Source organism: Carcharodon carcharias, chromosome 1, assembly GCF_017639515.1.
Source record: "Carcharodon carcharias isolate sCarCar2 chromosome 1, sCarCar2.pri, whole genome shotgun sequence".
Taxonomy (NCBI): Eukaryota; Metazoa; Chordata; class Chondrichthyes; order Lamniformes; family Lamnidae; genus Carcharodon; species Carcharodon carcharias.
In genome coordinates this window covers 154866147-154881822 of record NC_054467.1, presented here as the reverse complement: position 1 = coordinate 154881822, position 15676 = coordinate 154866147, and the positions used below count along the sequence as shown (strand labels likewise).

At 41.7% G+C, this 15676-nt stretch overlaps 1 protein-coding gene across 2 annotated transcripts in view; it reads right to left on the bottom strand.

Annotated features, from left to right (window-relative positions):
* Window positions 1-15676, bottom strand: part of cep135 (centrosomal protein 135) — a 170138-nt gene that overhangs the window by 110036 nt on the left and 44426 nt on the right. For both annotated transcript variants that reach the window (XM_041201763.1, XM_041201754.1), the window contains exons 7-8: window positions 9117-9245; window positions 5127-5342 (exon numbers count right to left, since the gene is read on the bottom strand). In XM_041201763.1, the coding sequence (XP_041057697.1) occupies window positions 5127-5342; window positions 9117-9245 (345 nt within the window). The remainder of the gene's footprint in view (window positions 1-5126; window positions 5343-9116; window positions 9246-15676) is intronic.

Genomic DNA, 15676 nt, shown 5'->3' with positions numbered 1-15676 from the left:
TTCCTCTCTCCTCACCGTCCAAGGACCCAAACACTCCTTTCAAGTGAAGCAGCATTTCACTTGCATTTCCCCCAACTTAGTCTACTGCATTCGTTGCTCCCAATGTGGTCTCCTCTACATTGGAGAGACCAAACGTAAGCTGGGCGACCGCTTTGCAGAACACCTGCGGTCTGTCCGCAAGAATGACCCAAACCTCCCTGTCGCTTGCCATTTTAACACTCCACCCTGCTCTCTTGCCCACATGTCTGTCCTTGGCTTGCTGCATTGTTCCAGTGAAGCCCAACGCAAACTGGAGGAACAACACCTCATCTTCCGACTAGGGACTTTACAGCCTTCCGGACTGAATATTGAATTCAACAACTTTAGGTCGTGAGCTCCCTCCCCCATCCCCACCCCCTTTCTGTTTCCCCCTTCTTTTTTTTCCCAATAAATTATAAAGATTTTCCTTTTCCCACCTATTTCCATTATTAAAAAAAAACTCACTAGAGCTATACCTTGAGTGCCCTACCATCCATTCTTAATTAGCACATTCGTTTAGATATCACCAACTTTAACTTTGACACCTATGTGTTCTATTGTACTATTGTCGTTGACATCTTTTGATGATCTGCTTCTATCACTGCTTGTTTGTCCCTACAACCACACCAACCCCCTCCACCTCTCTGTCTCTCTATCTCTCCGCCCCCCACACACACACCTTAAACCAGCTTATATTTCAGCTCTTTCCTGGACTCGAACTCAAGTTCTGTCGAAGGGTCATGAGGACTCGAAACGTCAACTCTTTTCTTCTCCGCCGATGCTGCCAGACCTGCTGAGTTTTTCCAGGTAATTCTGTTTTTGTTTTGGATTTCCAGCATCCGCAGTTTTTTTGTTTTTATCTCTCCATCATCGTCCAGCTGAGTGGGACTGCACATGCTATGGTTCCATTCTTATCTAATTGCAGCTGGAGAATCGCCAGCAATGGGTTCTCTTCCTGCTTTGCACATTATCTCTGGTATCCTCCAAAGATCTATTCATGGCCCAATCCAATTTCTCATCTATGTGCTGCCCCTCAATGACATCAAAAATGTGGCATCAGATTCCACATATACCTTAAGGACACCCAGCTCCACCTCACCACCAGCTCTCTTGACATATCCAGTGTCTATTTTGTCAAACTGCTTGATCACTACTGGATGTGCAGAAATTTCCTCCAATTGAATATTGGGAAGAGCGAAAGCACCATTTTCAGCCCCAAATGCAAACTGCATTTCCTAGCCCCTGACTCCAGCCCTCTGGTAACTATCTGAGGTTGAACAGGACTGTTTGCTACCTTGGTGTTAAATTTGACCCTGAAATGAGCTTCTGGCCACATATCTGCGCCGCCACTAAGACCATCTAATTCCACTGCTGTAACACCAGCCAACTCTGTCCCGAGCTCAGCTCCAAATCCTCGTCAATGCCTTTGTTGCCTCCAGACTTGGCTACTTCAATGCACTCAAGGGTGGCCGCGCACGTTCTACCCTCTGTAAACGTGAGGTCATCCAGAACTCTGCTGCTCACGATCTTAGTCCTACTTACCCATCAGCCCCTTTACGTGCTGACCTACATTGGCTCCTGGTTAAGAAATAGCTCCATTTTAAAATTCACATCCTTGTTTTCAAATCATTCCATGGCCTTACCCTCTCTATCTCTGTGAGCTCCTCCAGGCCTACAATGCTCCGAGATATCTGCACTCCTTTAACTCTGGTCTTTTGAGCGTCCCTGGTTTAAGTTGACCCATCATTGTTGCTGTGCCTTCAGCTGCCAAGTACCCAAGGTTGCAAATCCCACCCTAAATATCCCTGCCTTTGTCCTCATTTAAGACATTTACTAAAAACCTATTTCTTTGAATAGGTTTTTGGTCATCTGACTTAATGAGTAGAGCTTCTGTGGAATGGCAATTACCGTTAGGTTGGCACTCCATTCCTTTTAATTTACTTAGGTCAGGAGCTGCATATTTCTCACCTGATCTTCCACCCCAGGCCTGGTGTGAAATGTGCAGTCCAACCACTCTGGAGTAGCAGTGCCAGGGGAAGTCAAGCAATGCCCCATTTTTATGGCACTAGTGGCTGTAAACCGGTAAGTTTAAAGGTCCCAGTCACTGGGAAGTCAGGGAGAAGGTAAATGTGTAAATGGGTGAGGAATTAGGATTGGGGGGGGCGGGGGGGGGGTAGTGGTCAGGGGAAAGGGGAGTTGGGTGATCAGGTGGAGGTCTGGTCGGGGGGGGGCGGGGGTGTGGAAGGTAGTCGGGGGGGTGGATAGATTAGGAGGATAGTTGGGGTGGGGGTAGTTGGGAGTTGGGGAGGGTAGTTGGAGGTTTGGAGGGTGGTTGGGTGGGGGGATCAGAAGGGTGGTTGGGGGTCAGAAGGGTGGTCAGGGGGTGTTAGGAGGGCAGAGGTGTCAGGTGGGGTAGCCTGGGAGATCGGTGGGGGGGGGTTGTCGGGGATTGGGCAGGTAGTCAGGAGGGTTGGTGGTATAGTTGGGACATTGGGAGGGTAGTTGGGGCATTGTGGGTGGTTGTGGAGACAGGGTGGAGCTGGGTGGTCAGGGGCTGGGGGGTAGTCTGGGTGTCCAGTGGGCAACTCAGGGCTGCTTGTACTATAATTACACAGGAGTTAGAAATTGTTTTAATTCTTCTAACTTTTCCTGGGTAACTATTCTGCCGAGAGTCAGAACTGTCCAAAGTCTCTGATTTAAATCAGAGAATTGGGTGGTTCTCAGTGCATGGTAATTTCCCATCAGAAGTTTAAAGTTCCCGGGCAATTCCTAGGCAGTCCTTGCGTGGGGACTTCTGGGGGTCCCCCAGCGCATTTTCGGGAGTACCTCCGGGGTACAACTTCCCCCACCCACCCGGGAAATGGAAGTTCTGGACCAATATCCTCGTATGTGGCTCAGTGTCAAATGCTATTTGTGAAAATTCTTAGAATATTTTACTATGTTAAAGGTGTTATATAAATACAAGTTGTTGTTATAGTTAAATAAAACTTAGCACCTCAAAATAAGGCCTGATCAGTTAAAGAACAACCACTAAACATTAGGCAAGGTTAAAGATCAAACTTCCTCAAGCAATTTTAGGCTGCGTAAACTAAACTAGACAATGTTATAACTTTCTCATTTAACAAACATCAGATGATAGTTTCATCTTTGTGCTTAATATCAGAGGTAAACAGAATTAATTTGTGGTCATAACTAAACTTTACTTAAATAGCTTTTCATAATTTTCATCTTATAATAGCAAAATCTGACTTACAACCCTGAATTTAGCTAACTGCTCTCGAAGTTCTTCTATTTCTCTACACTGCCTCTTGGTTTCATCCTGGAAAGTAAATAATAAATCCTTGTGAATCTTTCATGAAATGATGAAGATACTAATAGATTTTGTTTTGTGAAATAGCTAACAATTAGAGATCGGTTACATAAATAATATTGGAGTGCAATAAACAGATTAAAAATAATCGTAATGGACAGTGTATTGCTTATCCAACTTTGATTCTCATAAGATATCAAATCTCTGAACTGTGTACGCCTGCCCTGGCCAAAACTTAATTTGTCCTCTTGATTGCTAATCTCTTTACCCAAATTCACTTAATACCTGTTACATAGCTGGAGAAATAACTGCATAATTTGTACCAAAACTGTTGCCTTTATGTGGTCCATCTCCAACTCATTTCTTTCACTTTCTCAACTTTTCTATCTCCATTTCTGTGGATAGACTGTCAACCAATAGCTACTATAAGTCCACTGACTTCCACAGCTACATTGATTGCACTTATTCCCACCCTGTTTCCTGCAGGACCCTATTCTGCTCTCCCAGTTTCACCTTCTTCGGCAAATCTGTTTTGATTTTGTAACCTTCTACATAAATGTTTCCAATATATCTTCCACTTCCTCAGCTGAGAACTCCCCTTTGCTGAGATTGATAGGGTTCCCAACCATCCCATTCCATTTTCTGCACCCTTCCCCTCCTTCCTAATACCACAATGGTATTTTCCCCTTGTTATCACTATCTACGGCAGCTGCCTCAATGTTCAATGGATCATCCTTTGCCATTTCTTCCACCTCCAGCGTGATGCTATCACCTTCTTCACTCACACCAGATGAACTGCAGTGGTTCAAGAAAGCAGATCATCACCACCTTCTCAAGGGCAATTAGGGATGAACAATAAATGCTGGCCTTGCCAGCAATGCTCACAGCCTATGAAAGAATAAAAAGGGATATTTGCAGATTAAGATGACCATGATTATGCTCTTGGTTTAACCATCAGAAAAAACCTAGAACACACTCCACCTTCTTAAAATTATTCCAGAGTGTTTATCACCCTATCTGGAAGCCTGTTGATCACTTCTGAATTTGAGTTTTGCTGTGACCTCATATAATATCCTTTCAATTTAATTTAAAGTTTTCTGGGTTTACCTTTCTCATTCCTTCTACTATTCTGTATACTTCTAAGAGTGTCTCTCAGACATCTTTTCAGACTGAAAAAAACAATTTTCTCAGGGTCATTCCACATAATTCAAACATTATTAGACAAGCAAGCAAGCCTTCTAGCTCTCCTCTGTACTGGCTCCAGCACTTGAATATCTCCCTTGTGTCTCTGACCTGAAACGGACCCAGCGCTTAAGGTGTGGTTTAATGACAGAACAGTCCAGTTCCAATATAAGAAGTCTATATTTCAGAACAACTAAATAAAAGGTATCCATTGAAAACTATTGTTTTTTTATTGCGCCGAAAATATGCTTTGAAAACAGAAAAGATGTCTGAGTCACATTAATGGTTCAAGTCCACATGACTCTTCTTACGAAGAAGATTCATACGGAATCAAAACATTAACTCTGCTTCTCTCTCCACAGATGCTGCCAGCCCTTCTGAGTTTTTCCAGCATTTTCTGTTTCTGTTTCTGATTTCCAGCATCTGCAGTATTTTATTTTTATCACAATAGTTCATCACAACCTAACAAAATAATTCACCATCTTAGACTGAGAAAAATATACATTTGAATGCCTAGCCATTCAAAAACTCTGTCATATTTATTAACACACCAGAATTTCAAAGTATTAAGAGCATGATTTTTGAACTTCCAGGCACAAGTTCAATATTTTAGTACCTTTGCTTCTTGAATTTCTTTATCTGCAATTTCGAGTGCAATCTCTTTGTCCCTCTCCAACTGCTGTGCCAAATGGTCGATCTCATTCAATTCATTGCATAAGTGCTCATTTTTGGTGCTCAGGTTTACAACCTCATTTGCTGCATCACTCTTCTTCTCCAGGAGCTCCTTCAACTGCTTTTCCAGATCACAGTTAGTTCGCTGAAGATATTCGACCTGTAAATATTGAGGGTGAAAATAATCCTGAGTATGGTATGTATAGCATGCTATGTCAAAACATGAGTGCAATTTTAAATTAATAAAAGGCTATTGATCAAAATTACTATACTACAAATTCCATTATCTCTGAAGTTGTGTAGTTACCATTACCCTATTGATTGGTTTACAATAATCTCCTACTGTATGAGCTACTGCTTGCTGTACATGTTTTTGTCTTGTCCTAAAACCACCAAAATATTTGGACATCAATTAATCTCTATTCCAACTACTCAAAAAATGTCTTTCAAATTTGGTCCTTAAATCTAAAACAAATAATCCTCTCATGTGTCCATACTTGAGATGACCTTTTACAGTATCTGTTCAGAGGAAAACTTACATCTTAAGTTTTACATTTAATTAAGTTTTACATTTAATTATTCTTCTGAGAGGTACACACTGAATTAGCAATTAAATTTACTAAATATTTTAAATTGTGTCATTTTCAAGTCACAATTGAAGATATTTAATTTTAACACCTGACAACACACTTCTCACCGATCCCCACCATTCTCAACAATTCCCCACCCCCCAACTGCCACATCCTTAATTGTACAAAGGCACACTGCAACTCCTGGCTTTCTCTGTCCAAACACACACACACACACACACACACCTTCCTTTGTTCACTTCACACCACACACTAACACCATTTTCTTCTCGTTTCAACTGAAGACATTTAAACTCTGATTTCAACTGCGTATATGTATCAGGAAGGTAGTCCTCACAGGCTTCCCTATCAATTGCACGAGGAGTCAGGAAGTTTGCCCAGGTAATACATGGAATTTCCAGCCCACCCTGAGAGAACAATTTATGCACTGCTTAAAAGCGAGGTTGCAATCACCTCTTGGCCAACTGTGGATGAATCTTTAGCACCAGAGGTGAGTGGAAGGGTTGCCCCTGGCTTTTATATTGTCCTTTATATTTATATAGGTCAGGGCAAGGACTCCTCCATCAGCTGCAGGAGCATCTCCAGTGCCATTATGAATCAGGCCTGGATAGAGGTGGCGGACAGGCACAATGCCATCACCATCATCCCCAAGGACCTGGTTTCAATGCAGAAAGGGCTTTGATGATCTCACAAGCACTGCAAGGGTGAGTACAGTACTTCACCCCTCTCGACAGCACTCCTCTCACTTGGCCTCCCCACTCTCAACAATATCCCTCCCATTTATCACAAGCTTCAGTGTACCACTACACAAGCACATGGGAATGTCTGTCTTCCTCTGTCCAAACACATTCACTTCCTTTGTTCTCTTCATATCATCCACAAGTTGCCAGTTACGAACATTCCAAGGAATCCACCATGTGAAGCAGTAGCCATCCATTAGCTTTGCAGGGGCCACTAGGTGAGCGTATTATCAGAGCAGTAGAATTAGCAAATCTTTTAAGAAAAGCACTACAGATTGATCACTTGGTTGAGATAAAGATGAAAGGTAATTATGCTTGCCATTAAATGGATTATCTTCATTCCATTTGGCCTGCATTGTGGTTTAACAGCAGGTTCTAAGTTTATATTTTGAGCAGTTAGTTGAAGCAGCAGTTGGTGAATGGTTTTAATGTTCTTAATGCAGAATGAAAGAAGTGGTGAAGGATCTAACAAACACTGCTAAGCAGAGTAACCCTGTGTAAATTCAGGACAGGGGAATGAGCAAATCAGCACAATCAATGAACTGTTAGCTGATCCCTCTCATTTTTAACAGCAAGGCACTGTAGTGGTCCACCTCCTGAACATTCTTCATCTTTTATTTGGCCTTTCTCATCCGGAGAGGATTGCTGCTTTGAGCTTTCCAAATTCCCTGTGGAATTCACACAGAAAGTAGTTGAGGCCAAAACATTGTATGTTTTCAAGGAGGAGTCAGATATAGCTCTTGGGGGCGAAAGGGATCAAAGGATATAGGGAGAAAGAGGGAGCAGGCTATTGAGTTGGATGAACAGCCATGATCATAATGAATGGTGGAGCAGGGTCAAAGGGCCGAATGGCCTACTCCTGCTCCTATTTTCTATGTTTCTAAATGCAGGCCTCTCTGTCTGGTAAGGCTGTCTCATTATGCAGCACACCAACCTGATGCAAAGTGCTCTTTTGTGAAGTACGTTACAGGAAGGCCACAGAATCTTAAGCTGTGCTTCAGCATCCTCACAGTTCGCTCAATAAAGATTCTGGTAGTCGCCGCCTGCTCCTCGGCCAACCACAGTGACCTCCAGCTTTGATTATATACATACTGCTCAGGGGTGGTGGTGGGGCTGTGGAGGTTTGTCATATGCAGAGTGGGATCTTTTGTAGAAGCTATACCAAAACAAAGAATACAAGCCAAGAGTCATTTTCTTGGATCTATCTGAAGAGCAATGCCTCAGGAAGCTTTTCCAGGCAGGTTTTCACAAATCTTGATACCTTGCACAAACTTGTTCCAAATTGTTTTCTATCAGCGAATGCTGCTGGCTGCTGTTCTGATGACATTAAGGCAAAACATGTGCAATCAATGTTGCTCTGGATTCAAGGAAAGTCACCCACTGCTGCAAATCCCCAAGATCTCCCATGTTGGCTTTCATTCAATAGGCGAAGTGCTGTACTGCTCAGCCCTGCTGAACAGGGTATAAATGAGCTGCTTAATGCACTACAGACTGGGAGATACAGCTGAAAGGAGCAAGTGGTGAAGGTAAGGTCTGTGGTGATTTCCACAGCCACTGGCAAAACTTGGCTCCCCAGCAGGTCCTGTTGTTAGAGACTGCAGAGATCTGTGAAAAATGAGTAGTAGAGAAAGGCATCCTCTTGAGGCACTGCTCTTCAGTTAGGTGCAAGACAGTGGCTCTTGGCCTGTATAATCTGTGTGTTGGGTATGGCAATAAAGATAAGGAACAGGTGACTTTGGATCCCAAAGCTTTTTACCATTCGGATGTTCCTTGCCTCGCTTCTGGGTCTATTGTAGACTTATTCATTGGGATTGATTGCTATGATCTAGTCAACAAATATTGTTGTATGATGCAACTACCAGGATGGTAGAAGGCAAGAAAAACGGACTTTGAAACCTTTTCTTTTTTACATCTAGCAACTATGGTACTAAATGCGAAAGAATTAAGCTAAAAGCTGAAAGTTCTCCCAGAATACCAAACATCATAAAGATCCGATGGCCTATTTACCTGCAGCTTCGTCCACTTTAGGTTACTGCTTCAGTGGCTCTGAGAGATTAACCCCACCAGTTTTCACACAAATTTTAATTAAAATAGAGTCAGTGTCATACTACCCCAATTTTAATATATTAATGAGCATCCTGCCAGTCTGTGGAGAGTGCCAATTCTAAATCCAAAACTGTGTTCTCAAAATGGCAGTAGATAGGGAATACAATGGCAAGCATACAACTGTTACTTTAATCAGCTGCTAACCCCAATTCCATGAAACAGGCAGGTTTAAAATCAGACCGTTAGACACTGCAGCTATCAAACTGCCTTCACATTGTAACTCTGTATAAGAGCCATGAGCATCTACATTTATGATAGCAAGAAACAGCATTTCCTTTATTTTTAAATTATAGAGGAACAAAATCATTTTCCTTAGGGGTGCTGCATGCTGTCATGAGTGAATGTCAATACATACAAGCTACAATAAATCTACAGTTTACCCAATTAACTGTTGTCTTAGTAATCCTCCAGGGAATTTACCTAGAAGGATTTCAGTTAAATCTTAGTATCTGATTATTAATTTCTTAAATATTGTAAAGGGAGGATGTTAACTCGAACCTGTAGGTTTAAGTGTGCTATAAGACGCTCATTACTTTTGCTTTTGGCTTCAAGAGAAATAACATCATGAGGCCGACCACCTTCTAGAGTTCGGTTCAAGCGTTCTATTTCCTCATCTCTTGCTTCAATCTGTAAAAGAATGGCCATTAAAAAAGGTGATTAGGGTGAAAGTAAATGCTTTATGTATCAAAGCAACTTAATGTGCTTATTGTGCTGAAGGCGAGTCCATGTTTTGTTCGCTGGAAACTCTTATATAACTGGTATATACAAACGATGAAAATTCAATTGGACTGCAGTTGATGTGAATAAGCAGTCTCTGAATACAAATATTTTGAATTTGAAAGACTCTTAATAAAAATATATTGCACCTACATTTTAACTGTCCTTGGCAGCTCACTTTACGTTATAACAAGATGGATAAATAAATAATGCTGCACAAGAAAATGTAAATTAAAATATGAAAAGGCGGTTGTCACCAATGTTCCTTATAAGATGCGTATATGTCTGGCTGTGCATCAATTTAACGGGATTGCGCAATACAACAAGCTGACAGCAGAGAAACTAGAGAGAACGTTGGTTGTCACAGTTCTTGGAATTTACAGCATTGGCGATAGTTCCATAAGATATTTCTACAAAGCTTAAATTCTGTTTATATCTATTGTTATTTTCATAAAGTATTTGTGCAGGTGTTCCATAAATTGAAATATTTTCTATTCACAGCCTGGGTTGTTCATTACCATTGTTAAATATCAACATGTTAATTCATGGTTGTGACAAATGTTGGCTATTATTTTAATTAATTATGAATGTAACTGAAGGTACATTTGCAGATATTCAGATCCAGATTGAACCTCCTTCCCCAAATGTAAATAGAAATATGAAATAAGTTGCCAATGGAGCAATTGAAATATAGTATAAATTGGCTCAAAAGGCAGTCACATATGTGTTTTTCAGGGAATTTATGAGATGGAGGTAGGTGGGTTGATCTCTGAAAAAGCTACTGGTTAATTGAGACAAATGGCCTTTATAAGTTTATTAAAAAAATCTGATGTTTTAATAGCATCCAGTGCATTCAGCACTTCATTTAGGCATTTAAGAGAAAAGCAACATTTTCCTTTATAAATTTAATGAAAGTAACACTGTGAAGGTGAAGGTGCAATGTAAGGTAATATGATTATAACAAACTTTAGATTTACATATTTTAATATGTTTCATACATTATGAAATTTATATTTTCATGCCAATCTATGAAAAGGAAGTTTTAATGGGGACCCAGATCTGGCACAGCAGGAACCTTCATCCTCAGGGTTCCTGGTAAATCTTACTGAGTAGGACATTATTTTCTAAACACAAGGCCTGGAAGGTTATAATTAAGTCAATCTCTATCCTTCTTCTCTAAGCTCCCTTGCTAGTGGTAGTCATGACCATGACCCTGCCATCCCAACATGTTGGAATAATCAGCTTCAGAGCTGACAACACACACTTTCTTTGAAGAATAAGGTAATCAATCAGTTAAGTAATCCAGAGCAAAAGATAGTCTTTTTTTTAAATTATCTTTTCGCAGGAGATTTTTAAAACATTTAAAATGGAGGTTTCTAGATCCAGCACAATAGCAACAATCTAATCCAGCCAATTATTGCCTCATCAGCCTATTCTCAATCTACAGCGAAATTATGGAAAGGGTCATTGACAATGATACTGAGGTGCACTTATTTACCAATAACATGCTTATTGACATTTAGTCTGGGTTCCACCAGGATCACTCAGCTCCAGGCCTCATTAAAGCCTTGGTCCAAACATGGACAAAACAGCTGTAATTCTAGAAGTGACTGCCCTTGCCATCAAGACAGCATTTGACTAAATATAGCATGAAGGAACCCCAGCAAAATTAAAGTTACTGGAGTCTTGTGGGGAGACACTTCCCTGGTACCTAGCACAAAGGAAGATGGCTATGGTTGTTGGAAGACTATCAGCTCAGTCATAAGACAGCGCTGCAGGAGTTCCTCATCATAAAGTCAGAGTGGGTGTGTTTGTTGACGATTGAGTGCTCAGTACTATTTGCAACTTCTCAGATAATGGCCAGAATTTTATGCTCCCCCTCCCCACCACTGGGAGAGGGCTGGAAGCCTGGGCTAAAATCAGGTTGAATGGCAGGGAGGGCTGTGCCCATCACCCATCTGCCTCCTCTGGTATTTTAGCAGCACAGGTTGAGTGTCGGGAGACAGACCCGCCCTTGGGCCAATTGAGGACCCTTAAGTGACCAACTGATAGTCACTTAATTGCTGGTCTGTGATTGAAGTGCTTTTTCAAAATGTCCACAAGCTCTTTAAGCTTTTATCTGCTGGCTTGTCAGGGTCAATGAGATTTGTCAAGAAGATATAATAATGTCTATAATATTATTGGAAATTATTTTAAAATAGAGTTTAGTGGGGTCTGTGTCTTAACTGTGTGTGTCTCAATTGGATTAAAGCCAAGTCTACAGGCTTTGATGTAAAGAAGGGAAGTAGGTTTGAACTAGTAATTAGATAAACATAGGGAAATAAGAGGTGAGGTGTAAAGGGGACAATTTGCATTTTTAAATAGACCATTCAAAACACCTAACCAGGTGAAGCACAGAAATAATGTTTTTATTTTTTTAAAAGCTTACTAGTTGGGTTGGTATTATGCAAGGGTTTTATTGTTAGAAGATTTAAAGTTAAAAAACCTAGTGACAATTTGCATTCAAAGAGGAGAATATGTATAAAGGAAGAGAAGGCTGTTGGTAAAAGGGGGAGGGATTCTAAGATCTAAAGCCTCAAGTCTGTCTGCAAGAATCTAGAGCTGAAAGAAACTCATTTTGAATACGACTGTCCAGGATGTGCTTTTCAGGGTGTTTCTGAACCCTCGCTTCTGTGTAAAACCAGAAGGTTCATTTATTCTTTTTCTACATCAGAGGGCAATGCATCCAGGACTTAGCACATCCTACTGGCAAGTTTTTTTTTAAAAATATATACCACTTCTGCTTACATTTGTGTTGCCTTAATGGGGGCCTAACTGAGAGTCAGATTAATTAGGTGATTTTTGCAGTTATAATAGTAATAATTTTGTAGACAAATGTATGCACTTACAATCTTTTTTGTATTAATAAACTTTTAATTTAGTTTTATAAAAAACCTCTAGAAACTCAGTGGTCTTATTACAATTGAATTCAAAGCCTGCATTTCAAAACATACAAATTGCAAAAAATGGGTTATGACAGTTGTTTCAAGTTTTGCTCTGGAATTTGAACAACTCAGCCTTTACCATCGGCTGTGTCATAATAGATTTCTCAGTGAAGTTAAATTTTTCATTCCGATGACTGTAAGAAACATTGAGGCCTGCTTTTCCTCTTCAACCTCATTTATAATGAGAAACTGTTCCATTTGCTCGACGTAATCTACAGAGTGCGTATTAGCTGGATCAAAAGCCTCTAAAGCCCCTAATAATGATGATACCATCCTCATCGCCATTTGAAGTGTTTTGTCACTTTTTAACAATGCAGAATACAAGCACACACACACATCTGTTTCTGAACCCCGCTTCTGTATAAAACCGGAAGGTTCCTTTATTTTTTTTTTACACCAGAGGGCAAAGCATCCAGCACTTAGCACACCCTGCTGGCAGGTTTTTTTTTTTATATACCACTTCTGTTTAATTAAATTGTCCTTTTACAAAAAAGCATAAACGTTAAACACAAACATCACACTATTTGAGCCACACAAGCTCTCTCTGTGGTTTCTTGGGCCAGCAGAGGCGGGTTCCCCCCTGTTTATTCAGTTGGTGGGCCTCCACATAAAATTCAGCCCAATGAAGCAGTTTGTGCCTGCCTGCAGCAGGATCACCACATGGACTGCAGCGGTTCAAGAAGACAGCTCACCACCACCTTCTCAATGGCAACTAGGGATAAGCAATAAATGCTGGCCCAGCCAGCGAAGCCAACAGCCCATGGATGAATTAAAAAAAAACTTTCAGGCCTGGACTTTTAAGTGGCAAGTGACATTTATGCCACACAAGTGCCAAGCAATGACAAGAGAGAATCTAACCACCTCCTCTTCACGTTCAACTGCATTATCATCATTGAAGCCAACACCATCAACATCCTGGGGGGTCATAATTAACTAGCAACTGAACTGGACTAGCCACATAAACATTGTGGCTACAAGGGCCTGTCAGGGCCTGAAAATTCTGCAGCAAGTGACTCACCTGCTGACAACCCAAAGTCTTCCCACCATCTACAAGGCACAAGTCATGAGTGTGATGGAATACCTTTCACTTGCCTGGTGAGTGGAACTCCAACAACATTCAAGCAGCTCAACACCATCCAGGACAAAGCAGCCTGCTTGACTGACACCCTATGTGACTGACACTTTAAACATTCAGTCATTCCACCATCGTTGTAGTGTGCGGCCAAAGTTTAATTGATAGTATCTTTTAAACTCTTACCCACTTACCCAGGAATTCACCAAGGCTCCTTTGACAGCACCTTCCAAACCCACAACCACTACCATCTACAAGGACAAGGGCAGCAGATTGATGGGAACACCACCACCTGGAACTTCCCCTCCAAGTCACTCACCATTCTGATTTGGAAATATATCGCTGTTCCTTCACTGTGGCTGGGTCAAAATCCTGGAACTCACTTCCTAACAGCACCTATACCACATGGACTGCAGCGGTTCAAGAAGGCAGTTCATCACCACCTTCTCAAGGGCAATTAGGGATGGGCAATAAAAGCTGGCCTGCTGCCTGCGAAGCTCACAACCCATGAATCAATAAAAAAACCAGAAGGTCAAGGTGAGTTAATGCATAGGGACACAAGCACTTGCAAGTTCCCTCCAAGTTAGGCACCACCCTGACTCGGAAGTATCTTTCCATTCCTTCATTGCCATTGGGCCAAAAATCTGTAACTCCCTCCCTAATAGCACTGTGCGAGTACAGTACCTTCACTATGTGGCATGCAGTAGTTCAAGGTGGCTTTTGCAAGGGCATTTAGGAATGGACAATAAATGCTGCCCTTGCCAGCAATGTTCATATCCTGTGAATGATAATAAAAAAATTGAAATGAACAAATCTATTTGGATACAAATTCCAAACCCATGAGCTCTACCAGCTAGAAGGGCAGCAGTTGCATGGGAACACCACCACCTGCTAGTACCCCTCCAGTCAAACATCATCCTGACTTGAAGCTACATCAGTGTTCCTTCACTGTTACTGGGACAAAAACCTGAAACTCCCTCACTAACAGCACTGTGGGTGTACCTACACCACATGATTGCAGTAGTTCAAGGTAGCGCACTACCACTTTCTCAAGAGCAATTAGGGATGGACAATAAATGCTGGCCTAGCCAGCAACACCCAGATCCTGTGAATGAATATATAAAAAAGTGTCTCTGCATTGCCATATTCAGCCAGAGTTCAACTTGCTAAATATGGTCACAAAAGGTGGTATTTTATCAAAATAGACCCATCACAACTGGGGGGGCCAGGGGCGGTTTTAGGGTGGCAGCAATGGATAGGGAACTATTTCCTCCAGTAGCGGGTTTTGGCATGGTTGTTTAACTAAGCCAAGGCATAGCACCCCATTTCTTGGTTTCCTGTATGATGACTAAGTGGAGTTTTGACTGTACCTGTCAAAGGAAGGATCTATATTTAAGGGGACCCTAGTAGGGATCAGAATGGCTGCAGCCAGCATTTTTGCAAAAGAAATAAAAAAGGAATAATAGTAAGAGGACATGGAGGTCATGAATGAGGTGAAAAGAAGGGGAGTGATGTTGCCCCCAGACAGGAGAAAGAGGCTAATCACCCAAACAACACCCTGAAGTGTGGCTGGAGTTAGTGAGGAGTAGGAGCATGGCCCCTCACAGATGGATGAGATATTTCAAAAGGTTTAATGAAGCACCTTTATTAAGAAAAGATAAGGGACATAACACTTTTAGGTGCCAACTTCCACACTCTTGACTTCCCCGGCACTGTCCTGCACAACGCACCTTGCAGCTCCACTCATTACCCTCTTTCCAGGCATCTCCTTACATCACCATCTGAACAGTCAAGAGTCAGACTCACCCTCATCTTTTTGACATCACTCATCCATTCCTCACAGTCATGCTCCACAAATGTTCTCATTCTATCCTCTTCAGACATTCCACCTCTCACACTCGTAACTCTGCTTTCTCTCACCACAGAGGGAGAGTGTGTCAAACTCCGGGGAGCGGCAGAGAACCGGGGATGGACTGCAGTCATTGCCACATTGACTGCTGCAGAGGAGCAGACATTAGACAGTGGCAGGGTGAGACAGGCATTGGTGATAGAGAGATGAGGATCTCCCACATATCTGGTGACAGCATTAGATATCACAGTGATGTCACAACTAACTGAAATGACATGATATACACAATGTAGAGTTTGAGCCCTTTCCCCACGTCAACAATAATCCATGTCTTTTACCTCCTTTAAGAAGATGGATGAGCTTGAATGGGAGGAGGCTAATGAGTCCTCAGAAGAAGGCAGGCAATCTGAGGATGCACTGTCACAGGACTCACATG